The sequence below is a fragment of the Podarcis raffonei genome, chromosome 6 (assembly GCF_027172205.1).
Source record: "Podarcis raffonei isolate rPodRaf1 chromosome 6, rPodRaf1.pri, whole genome shotgun sequence".
NCBI lineage: Eukaryota > Metazoa > Chordata > Lepidosauria > Squamata > Lacertidae > Podarcis > Podarcis raffonei.
In genome coordinates, this window is record NC_070607.1 from 59,968,474 (window position 1) to 59,986,476 (window position 18,003).

Genomic DNA, 18,003 nt, shown 5'->3' on the forward strand with positions numbered 1-18,003 from the left:
TTTGGCTCCTAGCTTCTCTATACGAGTTTCTAACACTGCCTCCAATCATATACTTATATATAACACTATCTGGTACTACACTGTATGATTGTACAATTTTGGCTCTTCTTTAGGTAGCTCAGAGTTGTTGACATGGCTCTCTTAGGCAGTTTCTTACCTGATGCCTGCATAGTTTTAACCAATGTTCTAGCACTATGACCACCAGACATCTTGTTATATTTTATGCTCTTTTTAAGAATCTGTTTTAACACTCAGTGTGTGGCTTCCCTCCCCCTTTGTTTTACAGAGATCCGAGCCCAGCTTATTGAACAACTGAAATGTCTTGATCAGCAATGTGAGCTTAGAGTCCAGCTGCTTCAGGACCTGCAGGATTTTTTCCGCAAAAAGGCTGAGATCGAGATGGATTACTCCAGGAACTTGGAGAAGCTAGCTGAACGATTTCTGGCAAAAACAAGGAGCACCAAAGACCAGCAATTCAAGTAAAGTGTTGTTTCTTGCACAAGGGAGGGGGTAAAGCAAACAAACAAATAACATGAAAACCTATCTATTTATGAATGAATGAATGAATGAATGAATGTGTATAACAAAGTACATGGTGTTTTCTTCTTCCTGTCTGGTTTTTTCCTGTTTTTTCCTGTCTTCCTAAAGCTGAAGAGTAGTTTTTATCCTGCTCCTCCTTCCAGATTTAGCTTGGAAGGGTGGGGCACTCAAATGTGTTGTGTCAGCGAATGTGATGTCTGCAGCATCACATCACTTGTGCTCATCTCTTGGTTGCTTGCCCAGTGGGAAGATGCACAGTCTCCTGTGAAATCTGGTACTTTTATGCCCTCTGTTACTTCTTCCTTCCCTCCTCTTTTGTGTGTTAAAGATAAGGACCCCAGAGTAGAGGATGCAAATCTAACACATAACTGGTGTTTGTCAGTATAAAGTGTGGCCATTGGAAAGCAAGGATTCTTCCTAAAGCTGTGCCACTGTAGCTTGTTGCTGATCTTTGTGAACTGTGGCTTCTGTGACTTTGTTTGAAGTGCTCCAGCTTTGATGCCTGTGAGAGGTTTCACACATGCAAGCAGCACCAGCATTTCCCACCTATTTGACATGGGTTGCTAGCAGGGGCTCCTCCCATTCTCTGTTATGATAATCACTGGCATCACTGACAGGATGTGCAAAAGGAGAGGAGGAAATGAGCCGCTCCTGCTGCTTATATTGGCTTTGAGAATGGATATGGATTGCGAATCCTCTGAAAATGAATGGAAGGCTGTTTGACATCAATGTCAAAGGAAGGGGGCTCAGTATTGTATAGCTGCGTCCTTCAAGCCTGAAGGACAGCAGTCAGAGTGGGTCACCATCTATATCTGACAGCCACACAGTTTGAGGGGGGAGGGGATAAAGAGAAAGAGAAGCTGCTTTTGTATCAAAGTCATAAGTGAGATCTTAGGGAGTATATCTGACCATGATTCATTCTTGCTTCCTCTGCCAGCTACATTTATTTCTGGAGCTGCATGTATGCACTTGAAGATGGTGCTTTTAAAGGGAACTGCCCCCAAAATTGTGAGCCAAATGGGACAGTCCTCTGCATTTTCATTGTCTCAGTAGGACATGATCTTTTATCCCATAGCTCCATGGCTCTGGTGAATTACGTGCTTCATTTAAAAAATTGATATTTGAATAAAAACCTGGTTTCTAATACTATGTATCCCCTCAAGATTGTGTTTGTTTGCTTTGCAAACTTAAAGGTGGCCAAGATACTCTGTGCAAATGCACTAATCCTTCAGTGCATTGAGCAATATCCCTGCTAAACTGCCTGTTGTGCCGCATTTTATGTAGGATACCAGTATTTTGGAACAGAATGGAAATGTATTGCCCATGAACTCAGAAGCATATGGCGAAGGTGCTTCTGTAATGTCTCAGTGTTCTTATCCTAGAAACTTTATTTTCATCTTTAAATGTTCCTAGCACAAACGTTTTCAGAGATGTGTATGAACATGTGATAGCATAGAATTGTTTAAAAGAACAGAAGCATGGAGGCATCCAAGAGAACTCAATCTAATGGATGTTAGTGTGCTAAACTTCCCTGCTTCTAAAATATCCCTAGCACATTTTTTGATCCCAGGGTTGCAAGTTTCTCACATTTCATGAATGCCAAATTCATGATACGTTTTGTGGCAGAATATATGCAGCCAACCTCTTGTAGTTTTGCAGTTCCAAGACTCATGGGAATGCCATGCAAGAAATGCAAATGATGTGTAAATTAGACATGGCTTTCTGACTCGTTATGAGATCTAGTATTGCTTTCAGATGGATAAGATGCCCATCTCTGGAAAAGGGGAAAGGCCCTGCTTGTTGTCTGTATTGGACTACAGGGAGAAGGGAACCTTCCTAACTTCTGCTGCATAGCTCAACAATGTGCGAAGCCTTTCAAAATGTGTTGTTGGGATAGCAGCTGGGATGGCAGCTTGATGTAAAATAAGTGTTGGGATCACAATAATATCTGCTCCAGAATATTCAGCCTGTTCTTGGGAGAAAAGATCCATCTGGATGAGCCTCCATCCTAAATTCCGTTTGTTTAATTTCCAGCCATTGAGGGATTAGAATGCTTTGTTTTTATTACTCGATTTAATTGCTGTGTTTGGGAATACGGTTTGGCTGTGATGGGAGATGCAACCTTCCTTTTTACTAGAAAGTCTTCCTCTGAAAGCCATTAACTTTTCACCCTTTGGCTTCCTTTTTATACAGCTTTGAAGTGGTTCACCTTTTGTTCTCCTCCTGACTGATACTTAATGCAAACATCCTCATTAAGACATACACTGCACTACATCACTACCAAAGCCTGATCCCCTAAGCATAGCCAATAAAGAGAGTTGTAAGTGTCCTTCTCATATTTATAGAACTATAATTGTGTCTTGAACATTTTTTGTCTGCCATTTTCCATCAACAGCGGGAGGCTTTAAAAATGCTTTAGATCTGCACTCTGTGTGCCATTAAAGAGAAATGTCAGTTTTGGGTAGTTGTTAGTTCTTGCGTAGTCCAAATGCACAACCCCTAGGTTTTTCCAGTGATAAGTGCAAGAATAAACTTCTGTTTAATGATGGTGTCAAATTTCCCTAGTGGAAATGCTCTCTCATTAGAGACATTTTGCCTATAGCTGCTGCTTTCCTTCTGTTGGGTGTTTCAGTTGAACATTTGATATGGAAGTTGTTAAGCTAGCCAGGAGGCTTTTAATTAATGCTGCAGTGTGTGTTACTCAGAAGTGTTGGGGAACAGTTGTAGCAGATTACTTTTTTTCTTTCTGTTCATGGGTGAAATTTTGTCTGTTAAAACAGAGTGTCTTGGTTTCCCATGTGATTATAGCCAAAAGTCTGATGAGTATCAAAAGTAGATAAAATGGTGAATATGATCCGTTGTTCTAATTTGGAGTACACAACCTTTTAAGTTACGGAAATAACCAGTTTCCTAGCACTGATTCTCACCCATCCCTGCAGCAAAATTTTCACAACCCATGAAACCTGTGTTTTGGGGTAATATTCATAGGTTGTTGGAGACCAGAATTCTGTCACGAGCAGCTTTTCCTGTTTGAGTGTTTGCATCTTACAGATGCTATTTTGGTGGTTTCCCTATTTGTTTTGCAGTGGTGTGATCAATTTCCCCCCAGTCAGTGGTGATTATAGGATAATATCACTGTTTGCACCTTTGAAATGTTCCAAGTTGTCTCTTCTTCATCTTCTTTGGCGATCACTCGTAGCCAAGTAAGATTGTCTTCCATGAACACGGTCTTAACAGTGAGTCTGTAAGTGACTGTAGAGGCCAATTCTGGATCCACACGTCTTTCCACAGTGGGGACATAGGTTTCTGGGCTGGAGTTGATCATGGTGAAGGTTTGCCAAATGTGCCTTCTTCTTAGCACGTTTCTCCTTTTCGCCTTGAGTTTGTGCTTCTTCAAAGTCCATGACACCTTTGGTAAAGGTTGTTCTCCAGTTGGAGCACTTGTAGGTCAGTGTTTCCAAGTTACCAGTGCTTATACTACATTTTTAAAGATTTGCCTTGAGAGCGTCTTTAAACCTCTTTTGTTTTCCTCTGGTATTTTGCTTTCCATTATTAAGTTGGGAGTAGTTGCTTTGGAAGATGATAATCAGGCATCCGAACAACATGGCCAGTCCAACGAAGTTGATGTTAAAGAATCATTGCTTCAACACTGGTGATCTTTGCGTATTCCAAGTTGTACAAAAAGTAAAGGTAGACCTGTTGGCTCATAAGAAGAACTCCAAAATCTGTAGTAGCCAAATCTGTATTAGTGCAATGTCTTTTGGATAGGCCTACTGAAGTATCACAAAATAGCATGCAAGCTTTTGAGTGCTGCTGAACTTTTCACCAGGGTAGGAGGTAAGCAAAGCAAAGTTGGGGCAGGGAGAAAAACTGCTGGTGATGATGCCACGAGTCTATATCTGGTATGAATCTTAATACAGAATGGAGAAGGAAGTAGCAGGCATTCAGATGAAACTCCTTTATGTGCCACACAGGTATCAGGTTGCACCAAAGCCTGGGGGGGGGGGGGGAGAAATAGCAAGGACTGATTCCTCAACTCTGGAATTACAAGTACCAACTGTTAATCCCAAGTTTGTCCCTTTACCTTTGGGTAAGACACAGAATTTCCATCATAGGTGGAAAACAGTATTAAAAAGAAAACAGTAAAAAAGAAAAGGGAGAAAATAGGGCGGTATACGATGAATCACAACAGGGAGAGATTAATTTTTGGTGGTGTGCCTAAACGTCAGTAGAAGCAAATTTGGTAACTTTACCTAACAGCTGGAGGAACTGTTCTTTCAGAGAATCAAGTTTTATCTTCAGGTGATAGAAGACCCTCTTCTTCCACTTCTGCTGTTTAATGGCTAAATTCAGTATATTCCAAGCCGAATGAAAGGTAGCTGTGTTTGTCCATAAAAAACAATACCAGAATTCATCTCAGGGCAATACCTAATAGCAATACGTGCTAGTCAAGCTCTCCTTACCATACGGTGTGACAATTTTTCTCTCCTCTCTCACTTCGCTTTATTTTACTGTCTAGCCTGATGAAGAGCTTAGGAGAACGCAAAACACTTGCGCGCGCGCACACACACACACACACACACACACATATGGTTGGCCAGTTTAAAGGTATTCCCCTAATATGGATTTTTGAAATGCTTGTAACTGTAAGTCATGTTCTTTCTTGCTACTCAGGAATCCTCTCATCTGAAGATCAGTCTGAGACCCTTCAAATGCCTCTACTTTCCATCTCAGCTGTTTGTGTCACCTGCCATCTGTCTGTCACCCATGGCGTTCCACAAAAGCCTCCAGTTTGAAACAAGAGAGATGGCACTTGAAAGCCTGTGCTGCAATTCTTACAAGATTTTGTAAGAATAGCAGCATCTTTCTGTCTGTCTTGAATTTTTTTCATGTCTTCTAAACTCTTCTTCTGTAAGAGCAGAGCAAGCAACACATGTAGGCATTGTGCAGTGTATGAACACTCACAATGATGTTCTTCACCTGTTAATAAGCCCATTTGACAGGGGACCAAAAGGGCAGTACCCCCAATTTACCCCTCTCCTTTCCGGTTTCCAATGAATAACAAGATTTAAGGCCCTTGGGATTCAGACAACATGCTGCTCCCCCACACTTCCATTTCCCCTTTCCCCACTCACTTCAGCAACTGCCATTGTCCCCTTGAAACACAACTTTAAAATGGGGTTGTTTGTCTCCCTTGCCTCAGCAGGTCCTGTGCATCCAATTGCATGTAAGAAGGATGCTGCTGCAGCTTTATGTAAGCCATAAAACTAATAATGTAGGGACTATATTAGAGGACGGATTAGTAAGAAAAATTACTGCTTCATTTTCTTTTTTGCATTTTCTGATATCTCTTACTTCTTTATCTTGAATCCTTTAATCACACATCCTGAATTTGAAATGTGGTGTAGATTAAACAGCTTTACTTATTCACAGTCTCAAATTGACTCTCAATCACAGTTGGGGTTTCTAATGCCATGTGGTTACTAAAAGGGAGCTGACTTGGATCTGTGTCTTCCGATTTCACACATGTTCAGGCCATAGAGGTCACCTCCAAGGTGGGGAACCTATCAGCCCCTTTGTAACAGGTTTACTTTACCCAAAGTGGCTCCCGAAACCTAAGTTTGTCCCAGTCCATGAGCTGCTATAGGAATGGAAGTCAGAGAAGCATTGTTCATTCTGTGTCTACCACACGGGTCCAACATGACATTAGAAGAGCTCAGGCACTTGTAGCCGTGATATATAAATAAGCTACTTTTCCTGGTCATTGACGTGAAGGGAGAAGAATATTGAATTTGTCATGGTGCTGCTAAACGTGCAGGAAAACAGACACCGAGGCCTCAAACTGAAGCTTTGAATCAAACACTTTGGAAGCCCCAAGAGATTTTATTCTTTAGCAGAACTATTTCAGGGTAGCAGATGGTTTGAAATCTGGCTCCAAGTCCCAAACTCTCTGCAATGGATGCAGAACAATGGATTTACCTGCAGGGGAAGCTTCTGATGCCACTGTTTTCTCTTATTGCTGAAGCAGGAGCTATGTGGCATGGAAGGATCCAATGCTAACAATGCTCTTATTGGCAAGTCTATTACACCCTCCTGCCTGTAGCTGAGTGTAGTTGAATCAGGAGCTTGCATGCATGTGCTAAAGGGAGAGTTCAACATAGATTTCAGGGATGAGGCCCACTTCTGGCTTTCCGCGCAGCTGCATCCTAAATTATTATTATTATTATTATTATTATTATTATTATTATTATTATTTATAATGAAACACCTATATGAAGGTTAGAGAACTGAATGTCCTACAGTGAAGCAACTTTTTTTCTGACATTTGTAACTCTGATATGTTCTATCATTTATACTGCCAAATTACCTGCGCTATAGCTATGCATTGTCTTGCAAAATTACACCTATGGCCTGCTCAACCTCCAAAATGCTTAATTACATTTGTTTTCAAGGAGGAGCATGATGTCACCAGTATACTGATGATATGCAGCTCTATCTGTGCATTCCATCTGAATCAGGAGAGACTGTGGAGGTGTTGGACTGGGGCCTGGAAGCAGTGATGGGCTGGATTGGGGCCAAGAAAGCGAAGAGGTGCTCATGGGTAGTCAGCTCTCATATCAGGGAATTAGGCAGATGATGTTTTGGGAGTGGCTGCACTCCCCCTGAAGGAATATGTTCATAGCCTGGGAGGACTCATTGATGTCATATCTGTCCAAGTGGCCTCTGTGGCTAGGAGTAATTATGCCCAGCTCAGGCTGGTCCACTAGCTATAGCCATTCCTGGACTGGGAAAGTCCGGCTTCAGGGGTCCTCCTGTCCGGAATCTGCAGCTAGTACAGATTGGTGAATGGTTTAGCCCAGGGGTAGGCAACCTAAGGCCCGGGGACCAGATGCAGCCCAATTGCCTTCTTAATCCGGCCCGTGGGACGGTCTGGGAATCAGCGTGTTTTTACATGAGTAGAATGTGTGCTTTTATTTAAAATGCAACTCTGAGTTATTTGTGGGGCATAGGAATTCGTTCATTTTATTTTTCAAAATATAGTCCGGCCCACCACATGGTCTGCGGGACAGTGGACTGGCCCCTTGCTGAAAAAGGTTGCTGATCCCTGATTTAGCCCAGTGGGACCACAGGTCACCAGTCCTGAAAGCACTGTGTGTGGCTCCTAGTGAGCTACCACGCCCAACTCAAGCTGTTAATATTTGCCCTAAATGGCTTGGCACCCAAATATCCAAAAGAGCACCTCCACCAGTATCAACCACCTCAGATCTTACAGAACCTTCTTGATAGGACTCTCCCATTTGTGGAACGTTTTTCCTGGTGAGGTGTGTCTGTCTCCCTCAGTGTTAATATTTAGGTGGAATTTTAAAGCATTCCTGTTCACCTAGGCACATGGTAGTTGAAAGACATTGTTTCTGGCAACTTTGAAATTAGTAGTTGTGAGGATGTTTGTTTTTTCTTTAATTATTTTTGTAGTTTGTTGTTTGCTATCCTGGTATTCTTTGGGTGGCGGTGGTGATACTGTCAGCAGCTCTGTGTGGCCTGGGTGAGAGACTTTTCTAAGTCTTCTTGCCCGAGTTCCTTTAACTAGACCTGCCAAGGACCTTGAAACAGTCTATATACAAAGCATGTTCTCTGCCATATCTCACCAAGCAGCTAAACAAAAGTAACACTGCGGCCTATTTTAAGACAGGATGATAAAATGGCTTTAGAAAATGAGGATAATCTTCGGAAGTGAGATGCTAAGCAGCAATTGTCAACTTCCAACTATCAGAGCAGCCAGGACATCCCAGCATGAAGTTCAGGAGACTTTTTGGCTGCCTGTGTCCTGAAGAGGATGCAGAACAAGCCTGGCAGCCTTCAGGCTGAGCACTTGTAAACAACAGATGTTCACAACTAGAATATTGGGTGGTGATTGTGGTGGGTTTTTTTAAGGACTTGAGGTGTGGGGGAAATGAGCCTAAAGATCACCACTGCTTGAAAATCTTAAAAGTATATAATTAGAATAAAGAGTGCATTATGACTTCAAGCGGTTTGAAAGAAATAAGCCTTGTATATGAAAACAGTGCTAAACCTTGAAAATTCTATTATCACTCGGGCATTTTCCTAAGTGATCTAAGAACACCTTGTACTATGGAGTGTGTAGATTGTTAAATTTCAGCATGCCATTAATGATGAAATGGATTTATTGAATATTTTAATACAAAAAGGATGCATATAAAAAGAATACATGCCATTAATGATAACATTGATTAATCACAGCAAGAAAAAGAAGGATATTGATGTTTTTATTAAGATTTTGTTGTAGTTTTATTGTTGCATGTTACATTCTGTTTGATATCCTCTATCTTGTGTCTGGGTATGTTTAGTGGCGGGGTGGATTATAAACAATCACAATAAAAAAGGTAAATAATGTCTGTTTACCTTTTTATTGTGATTCTTTATAACTAGTTTTAATTAGAAAAATCTTTTTGATATTCCATTTCCTAAGTACTTTCATCTTGTAACAGATGTTAAGATCTAGGAATTACATCTAAAAGCTGTTGTATTTTAGTATTTAAATCTCATTGCAGGCTACTGAGGGCTAAACTTCTAAATATCAGTCATTAGATTTGAAAAGTTAATACCAACCTCTTAAGTGCCATCTTTTATCTTGTGTGTGTTTGTATTTTAAATATGGTAAACGGGCATGTTAAACCATTCAGAACTTTTCCTTTTCTCCCCATGATCCTAGGTGTGTATTTGGCATATGCATTTTTGAGAGACCTGCTTTACCCCCTAGCCTTTGTTTGAATTACTCAACAGCGACTCAGTGGGCCTGTTTTGTAAATCAAAACACTAGGAATGCCAGTTGATTTTGCCTTATTGAATTGGTCCTGCAAATGTTCAGATACATTCCGTTTCAACATAAATTTTGAAAGCCTTCAGAGGATGAGGAAAGTTCTGATTGGAAAGTTCACCAGGGTGCTTAAGAGTGTAATCCTATACCTGGGAATAATCCTCACTGAATTAAATGGGACTTTCTTCTAAGTGTACTATACAAGTATAGAATTGTACTGTAAATGGTTGAAATTCTACTTCTTAACATCAAACCTGTAAATTGGGTCTGTAAACTAGTTTAACAGGCAGCCGTGCTGGTCCAAAATAGCTTATCAGGTAGTACAAACCCTGTCCTACTTGCTGCCTGAGGTATAGTGTTTTAACCTCTGACCCTCTTGCCACAGGCAGAGAATCCCCATTATTGCTGAATACATAACTTAAGAGTCAGTGTCAAAGGCTTGCATTACATCTGGGATTATTAAAAATTTTCATAGCTCCATCTATTTGCAGCTTTTATGCAGTTGTTCAGTGGAAAGCGAACAGGAACCTTTTTGTTTCAACCCTGACCTGAGTTTTTTTTTAATAATGAAAGCTAGATGTTTGCCACTGACTGTGAAATGATTCAGTTAGTAACAAGTCATCGAAATACTTTGTGTCACAACAACATGCTTATATCTTGACGGTTGTAGGCACTTTTACCTACCATAGTGAACTTACCACTGTTAACAGCAGCTGAAATCTGGGCTAGGTAATGTGTCTCAACATAAGCATAGGAACTGTCACAAAAAACCAGAAATGGTTGTGCCAAAATTATTGCCTCTCATTTTGACATACTTAGAATCATAGAACTGGAGAGTTGGAAAGGGACCACAGGGGTCATCTAGTCCAGCCCCCTGCAATGCAGGAATCTTTTGCGCAGTGTGGGACTCAAACCCATGGCCCTGACATTAAGAGTCCCGTGCTCTACCAACTGAGCCGAAAGCAGAAGCCCGAACTTCTCTCTCTTCCCCTCGGCTTTGCTTCCTGGTTTAGCACCATTGTTTGGGAAGCAGGCATTAGCAGCGAGCACCATATTTTTAAATAAGGAAAAAAATGGGTCTTCTTACCAAACTTCACGAGTCTATGCTGATTTTTTAATATATATTTTTGGAGAGGGGAAGTATTTGTATTTGAGCACAAGCAACCTGCTATAGTTGAAGCAGCTCCAGTCTTTGGGGAAATATCATCCTTTAATCCTTTTCACACTGAGGCATTGGAGCAATAATATCCAACCAGAAGTAATGAATTGGAGTCGATGTTTGATCTACATGAAGGGATCCCTTTTGAGCACTGCACGTTTGAAGCCTTCTCCTTGGGTGGTCATAAATCTAAATCAGAGCATTCACCACTTTCACAGCAAAAGTCAGCCTGCATGGTACAGTAGCTGCATTTAGTGGTGCTTAAATTCCTTTGTAGTTTTAGTTAGAAATGCTATTAGCTTCCCTTCCATGAAATTCCCTCAGAGGCAATCACCCTCCAGTTATAAGTGACAGTTCTTGTGTATGCATGGCTATCATTGAGTGAGTTTTTAATTTTTATGAAAGCAAAACCCTTCTTTTTAACCTCCACCTCTGCTCTTCTCTTTCCCAGAATATCCTGTCTGTCTTGTCTGTCTTTTTTCAGATTGCCATCTCTTTACTGTAGGGTTAGTCCTTATCTCTGCAAATGCTTCTCAGTTGTGAGCTGCCTGTGTTAAATAAAAATTATGTAAATAGTCTGTTTATTTTGTAAAATCTCTTTGAGATGAAGGGTGCAAAAACAAGAAAGGCGGCCTTATTGTTCCTGGATTAAATAGGGGACGAGGGGAGCCCTCATGGTTATAATGCAATATCTAAAGTGGGTTCCCAAGACATGTGTCCCGACTGCGTGAGGCTGAGATTTGGGCGTGGACTGACTGAGGTGACAGTCCCAGACAGAAATTAGAATGGTGCTTTGCTTAATCATATTCCCCCCTCCTGCCCTATGGCCTTTCATGTGTAACCTCATGCGGTATGTCAACATGCAAACTGGCGCCACCAGACACCAGTGGTTCTACTTGCCATATTTCTGTGGGCCCTTGGTATTTCTGCTATGCACCACTTTGGAATAGCTTTGTGAATTGTGGCGCAGTAGTTTGGACAGCTGAGAATTGTCTATCTTAACTCTTTAATGTCCATATATTTTCCTTTGGTTTAAAGGAGATTTTCATGCTGTGCTCTTCTTGCTCTCTCTCTCTCTCTTTCTCTCTCTCTTTTTGGCAGGGTGGGTGGGGAGAACCATATCATCTAAGCCATATCAGTTGGCATAGGGCTTGGGTAGGCAACTCTAAAGAACCGGAGAATGGTGATTTCAGTCCCCCTGTTCTGGTGGCGGGCACTTTCTAGATATTGCCTGTGGTGTGCCTTGGTTTGGCTCATAACATATTAATTCTTGACAGTTTTGGGAATTCAGTTGCAGGGCATGAGAAGCTAGCATTATGCCGTATGTGGAAGAGAGAGCAAGTCTTCATAGTTCACATATGGAAGTGGACCCTTAGTATGGCAGTCCAGTTGGACTGGGTGTAAGGAGGAGCTCCAGCTTTGTGGCAACTGCTGAGAAGAAACAAAAGGAGAACTAGTTGTTTTTACCACCGCCCCCCCCAAAAAGGGGGGAAGCATTTTGATGAAAAGAGACCTTGGACCTCCATAAAAAGGTTGTCTTGGAGCAATTCTCTCTCTAAACATGTTTGCTTGGCACAACCATTGTTAGCTTTTTGGTACTAGGTTATGCCAACTAGGTATATTATTATTATTACTGTTATTATTATTAGACCAAGTCTTTAAGACCTTTACTGTAATTGCCCTTGTTTGCTTTTTACTTGCTTTTAATATTATGTTAATGCTTTTTAAATAATTAAAACAAAACAACCCCAAACTAGAGTGGTAAGCTGCCCTGAGGACTTCATATTGTACAAAGGTGGGGTAGATCTTTAAACAAACTGTGGTGTGTCAGTAGTTTCTTCTAGTAAGCTCTCCTTCCCTCCCTCTTCTTTTTAATAAAAATGTGTTACTGTGCCAGCTTTCCATGATGACAAGTTGCTGCTCAGGAGGCTGGCTGTGAATAAACTCCTCTACCTGTTTTTCCAACGTCACACTGTTCTTTGGCTCAGAGGCATGAAGGCCAGGTTTGAGGAAATGTTTTGCTAGCTTTATTTATGGGCAAAATATCACAAGTAGAGGAAGAAGATCATGCTTGCGAGAATATATGACAATGCCTACTGAAATAGATGCCTTGTTCCACCTTCCTAATCTCCACAGGATATGCCAGGGTGGGTGGGGAACCATAAGCCCTCTTCAGGAGTTCATGAACTCGAGAGGGGGGAAGTGTGTGCATGCCACTCCCAGTGTGTACACCTGCTGCACCCTTTCACATATTTAGTCTGAGCATCTGAAGAAGTCTGGATGGACACACTTTGAAGCTACCTCAGTGCCTGGAATCCTGATAATGCAGGGTTTCTGATCACAGGGAGGCTTCTCTCAGCGTGTTCAACCAAACACACTTAGAAGCCTCCTTCAGACCCTTGGACTAAACACATGAACTTTGGGTGTGTAGCGCATGGGGCAAGTGCATGTGAGGACATTGGGGGCGAAGCCAGCCCCCTGCATACTTTTTGCCCTTGTGTGTTCAGGATGAATGCCTGCAGAAGCTAAAGATAGCCTGCTTGGTCCTTCAGGGGGAAGGGATCCAAAGCACACAATAGGGAAATACCTTTATAAGGACCCTTGAAAAATGTCACAAAGTAGTAAATAAGTGTTGGAGCTTTCCAGAAAACTTCACTCAAGCCAGGTGTTAAAACAGGGGGTGGAGAAGTAGGGAGAAGGGGAAAGCTGGCATGACATCAGCAGATGGAAACAATCTTAAAATGGATTCCAGCAGTTGTGGTGCCGACATAATTAGATTAGTCTCTGCTGGGTGCTAAAATGGCTTTTCAGACTGTGTTGAGGGCTGTTAGGGCTAAGAAACAAAAGCAGTTCCTCCGTGACATTCTGGAAATAAAGTCGTAGCTCGGAAGTTGAACGGAATCCTTTCTGGAAGTCCGTTCGACTTCCAAAACGTGTGGAAGCCAAGGCGCAGCTTCTGGTTGGCTGCAGGAAGCTCCTGCAGCCAATTGGAAGTTGCGGAAGCTGCGTTGGACATTCGGGTTCCAAAGAAAGTTTGCAAACCAGAACATTCACTTCTGGGTTTGCAGTGTTTGGGAGCCAAAGCGTTCAACTTGCAAGGCATTCGGGATCCAAGGTACAACTGTACAACATTTAACAGAGTCTTGGTTTTGTCTCTAGCCTGAAGTGGAGTTCACGGGCCACTTGCTGTTTTGGAAACATTCATGAATGGACCAGAGTGGGAATGAGGTAGTAAAGTTAGCTGTATTGGTCCATAAGAAAAAATATCTGAAATCCACAATTAGGTAATCGCTTAATTAGGATCAACCAAAAGGTCACAAACTTGTGCCAAGCTTTTGAAATTTGGACTGGAGTTCCCATCAGTCCCAGATAGCACATGCTGCCCTAGAAGGTGGACTTAGGACTTCACATTTTAGTGTCCTTGACCCAAGGAAGCTGCATGATTTCCCTTACCTGCAAATGCTGACATTCTGAATCTTCGACATGCCATTTATGTATGTGCAAAGTTATTCTGGTTTTATTAACAGGTCGCGTTCTCAGAACATCTGGTATCAAGGTCAGTGTTAACATTGTTTGTTCTAACCCGTTCTTTGATTAGATCATCAAATACAATGTAAATCCCTTAAGGCATATGAGGTAAGATGTTCCAAACGAACTCAGCTCAAGAGTCCCCCACTACTCTGGCCAAAAATGAGACAGTGAGTGCTGTGTGGGTTCTTGAAGAGCTTTTAAAAAAAAAATCCTGCCTTGTTTCGTTTCCCAAATAGGACTGATTTTTATAACTCTACTCCCATGCTGTGCCTCTTGTTTTGTTGAAATTTGAATGAAACTTCTGCCATCCTCATTCTTGCTTTGTGTGGGTTGGGGATTATATTCCTTTCTTCCAGCTCTAGTATGTGACGTTTTAAAGCTATTAAAATGTGTAGCTTGTTTTGCAAAGAAGAAAAAAAACACTTCTCTGAGAGCACAATGGTAATACAGAACTGCTCTTTCAAAGTTTTAGAAGGAAAGGTTTCTGATCTGTAAATATTATCTAAAACTCCTTTCTGTGGGATATTAATGGATTTCCCAAATAATGTTTAAAGAGCGCAAAACATATTCTGCTTCTGACAGGTGCTCCTGAGAATTTCAGAAGCATAATCAGAGTACAGCTTCCAACCACCTCTTGTGGCCAGAGATACATCAATTTTTGAGGATTCTGCCTGCATTTCAGGCTACCATGTGTAGTATCAATTGTACTATTTACATTTGCACCCTGCCCCTTCTTCAATAAACCCAGGACACGATACTTGCTTGTCAGTTACTTTATTTATATATATATATATATATATATATATATATATATATATATATATATATATATAGAGTAACTGACAAGCAAGTATTGTGTACTTGCTTGTCGTATATATAAATTATACACACACCGTATTTTTCTGTGTATAAGACTAGGTTTCCCCACCTAATAAATTATGTCAAAAAATTGGGGGTGTCTTATACATGCATAGTGCCAAGGCCACTTTCTTAAATCTGAATCCCCCAAAATATGGTGCGTCTTATACATGGGAGCGTCTTATAGACAGAAAAATACGGTACTTTATTTTTATATCATATTAAATGCTTCCAACTTGGGGGGGGGGGGAGAAGGGAGGAGTGCTATTGTTTTGTTTTGCTCTTGTTTTTGTTATGTATTTTGTGTATTTATCTTGTATCTTTACGCTTTGAACTGCCCCAAGATCTACAGATGAAGGGTGGGGCAGCATACAAAATTAATAAATGAACCCTTGTGCCGAGTTTGCCAATGATTACTTTTAAGCAGGCACCTAAATGCCAATACTGCAGGTGCCTGACTGAGGGTCCTTGGAAGCACAACCACACTAAAGGCCCTGCTGGTCTTGGTAGGGTAGGCATAAGATGAGCTTCAGGAGCACATAGTGCTACTAAGAGTCTCTCTTCCTGACACTAAAAAGAAACAAGTGGATTTTGGTACCCAATGGCTGTTCCACTCAATTTGCACCAAGGAAAGTATTATTTGAAAGCCCACAGCGTATAGGCAACCTTCCAATTGTGTCCAAGTTTCCCTTAATTCTTGATTGTATAGCCCCAAGGTGCTTAATCCCCGCCTGTGATGTTACAGCAGCTAAAATAGATCCTGACCATGGTTGTATTGGAGCAGATCCACCACTTGCTGTAAGATGACCCTCTGTGAGCTCTTTTGCACTAGCACGGTGTCATATGAAAATGCATAGCCAGGTGGCTAAAGAAATGCGAAGCCTGTAAACTTTATGGAGTAGCATAAGTACAGTCCATTAGACTGGCAGACCTCTTGCTATTTTTATATAAGAAGAAAGAGCCTGTGTGTCCCAGCCAGCTTATTGTCAAGTTTGAGGAGTGCGGCCTTTTGATCCTTTTGTTGGCTTTTGTCTGTTGTAGCAGCATACATACACAAGTCCAGGGAATGTGAACATTTTCCCCTCTTGTACGTGCTGGCTTTCCTTGGCAAGCAAAGCTAAGTAGTAGTTTTGCTTCACCCTGGCTCTCTCACTTCCCTTACACACTGAACCTTGAAACAATCCAGATTGCAAACTTCAGTCATTTCCTGTGATATTTTTCACAGGGCAAGAAACTCTGCCAGATCAGCTGCTTTGAAAGTGCCATTCTAGTGTTTTGTTCTTTAAATGAAACTATAATCTGTTTCTTACTACAGATCCAATCTTTCTCTCCCCCCCACCCCAGCTTCGCCCTCCCCGTCTATGGAAAGAACAATGGAAGTCAACAGTAATCTGTATTCTTAACATTTCTAGGAAAGTTAACAGCGTTTTTCTGGCAGGAAACTTCTGTTATCTTCTGACAATGGAATAAGGGGTTTGTTTTTTGGGACTGCATCCTACTCTATCAGGAAGATGGTGCTGCATTTGCATCACAGTGGAAAATATATCCTAGAAGCTGAAACATGAAGTAAAATACACAGAAGAATAATTATGAATCTTGGCTTAAAAACTGGTTATTCTGTGCATGTACTGTAGTAGAGGAACTGCTATCTTTTTGTGTGTGCATATGTGAACATTTTATTTTTTTTTTTATAATATTTTTTATTACGTTTCTTTCCAAATTTTATACATTACAAACAAGGAGTTTACAAGAAACCATTTTTTTTTTTTTAACAAAAATCCCAAATTGGACTTCCCCACCCCTTCCGATTCTGCGTTCTTTATATTAACAATGTCAGCAATTTGTTACCTTATGTCATACCTTATTGTAACTTTTACATGTTATGTATCTATATTCAATGTATTATGTCAGAATTTTTATACCTTTAAAATAAACATAACATGTTCAATTTCATATTATCTCCTTTTCTCTTTTATCACTTAGTTTACTATTTACTTAATCATAATTGCTAAAGCGTATCATTTTCAAATCATGCACCGTCTTAAGATTCATACAGTTTGTAATACTTTTGCAAGTAGTCTTTAAACTTTTTCCAGTCCACCTCAATTGTTTCTACATCCAAATCTCGGATTCTGCCGGTCAGTTCAGCTATCTCCATATAGTCCATCAACTGCGTCTGCCATTCCTCCAGCTTGGGTAAATCTTGTGTCTTCCAGTTCTTTGCGATGAGTATTCTTGCTGCTGTACTAGCATACATAAACAAAGTTCTGTCCTTCTTTAACACTTTCTGGTCTACCATGCCCAACAGGAAGGCCTCTGGTTTCTTGGGAAAGGTATACCTAAATACCTTTTTCAACTCATTGTAAATCATTTCCCAGAAAGCCTTAACCTTTGGGCATGTCCACCAGAGGTGAAAGAAAGTCCCCTCTGCTTCCTTACACTTCCAACATTTATTGTCAGACAGGTGATGTATCTTAGCTAACTTGACTGGGGTCATGTACCACCGGTATATCATTTTCATAATGTTTTCCTTCAAGGCCGTACTGGCCGTAAATTTCATTCCGGTGTTCCATAACCTTTCCCAGTCTTCAAACATAATGTTGTGTCCAACATCCTGTGCCCATTTAATCATAGCAGATTTAACTGTCTCATCCTGTAAATTCCACATAAGCAGCAAGTTATACATTCTAGATAACAGCTTTGTCTTTGGTTCTAACAATTCTGTCTCTAGTTTCGACTTTTCCACCTGGAAACCAACTTTTTTGTCCATTTTGAAAACCTCTTGAATTTGAGCATAATGTAGCCAGTCTCGCACCTTATTTTTTAGTTTGTCCTGGCTCTGCAACTTCCAATTGTCTCCAATTTTTTCAGTCAATTCCCAATATTTCGGCCAATAGGCCTCCATATTGGGTCTTTTTCGGGCCTTGGCCTCCACTGGTGATAGCCACCTCGGAGTTTTACTCTCTAGTAAGTCTTTATATTTCATCCAGACTGCAAAAATTGCTTTTCTGACAATGTGGCTTTTAAACAATTTATGTGCTTTAACCTTGTCGTACCATAGGTATGCGTGCCATCCAAA

The 18,003-nt window shown here is 41.0% G+C and overlaps 1 protein-coding gene across 5 annotated transcripts in view; it reads left to right on the top strand.

Moving 5' to 3' along the window:
* Positions 1–18,003, top strand: part of SRGAP2 (SLIT-ROBO Rho GTPase activating protein 2) — a 204,421-nt gene that overhangs the window by 66,757 nt on the left and 119,661 nt on the right. For 4 of the 5 annotated variants that reach the window (XM_053393341.1, XM_053393343.1, XM_053393345.1 and 1 more), the window contains exon 3: positions 287–479. The exons of the other annotated variant lie outside the window; for it this stretch is intronic. In XM_053393341.1, the coding sequence (XP_053249316.1) occupies positions 287–479 (193 nt within the window). The remainder of the gene's footprint in view (positions 1–286; positions 480–18,003) is intronic. 5 annotated transcript variants of the gene reach the window in all.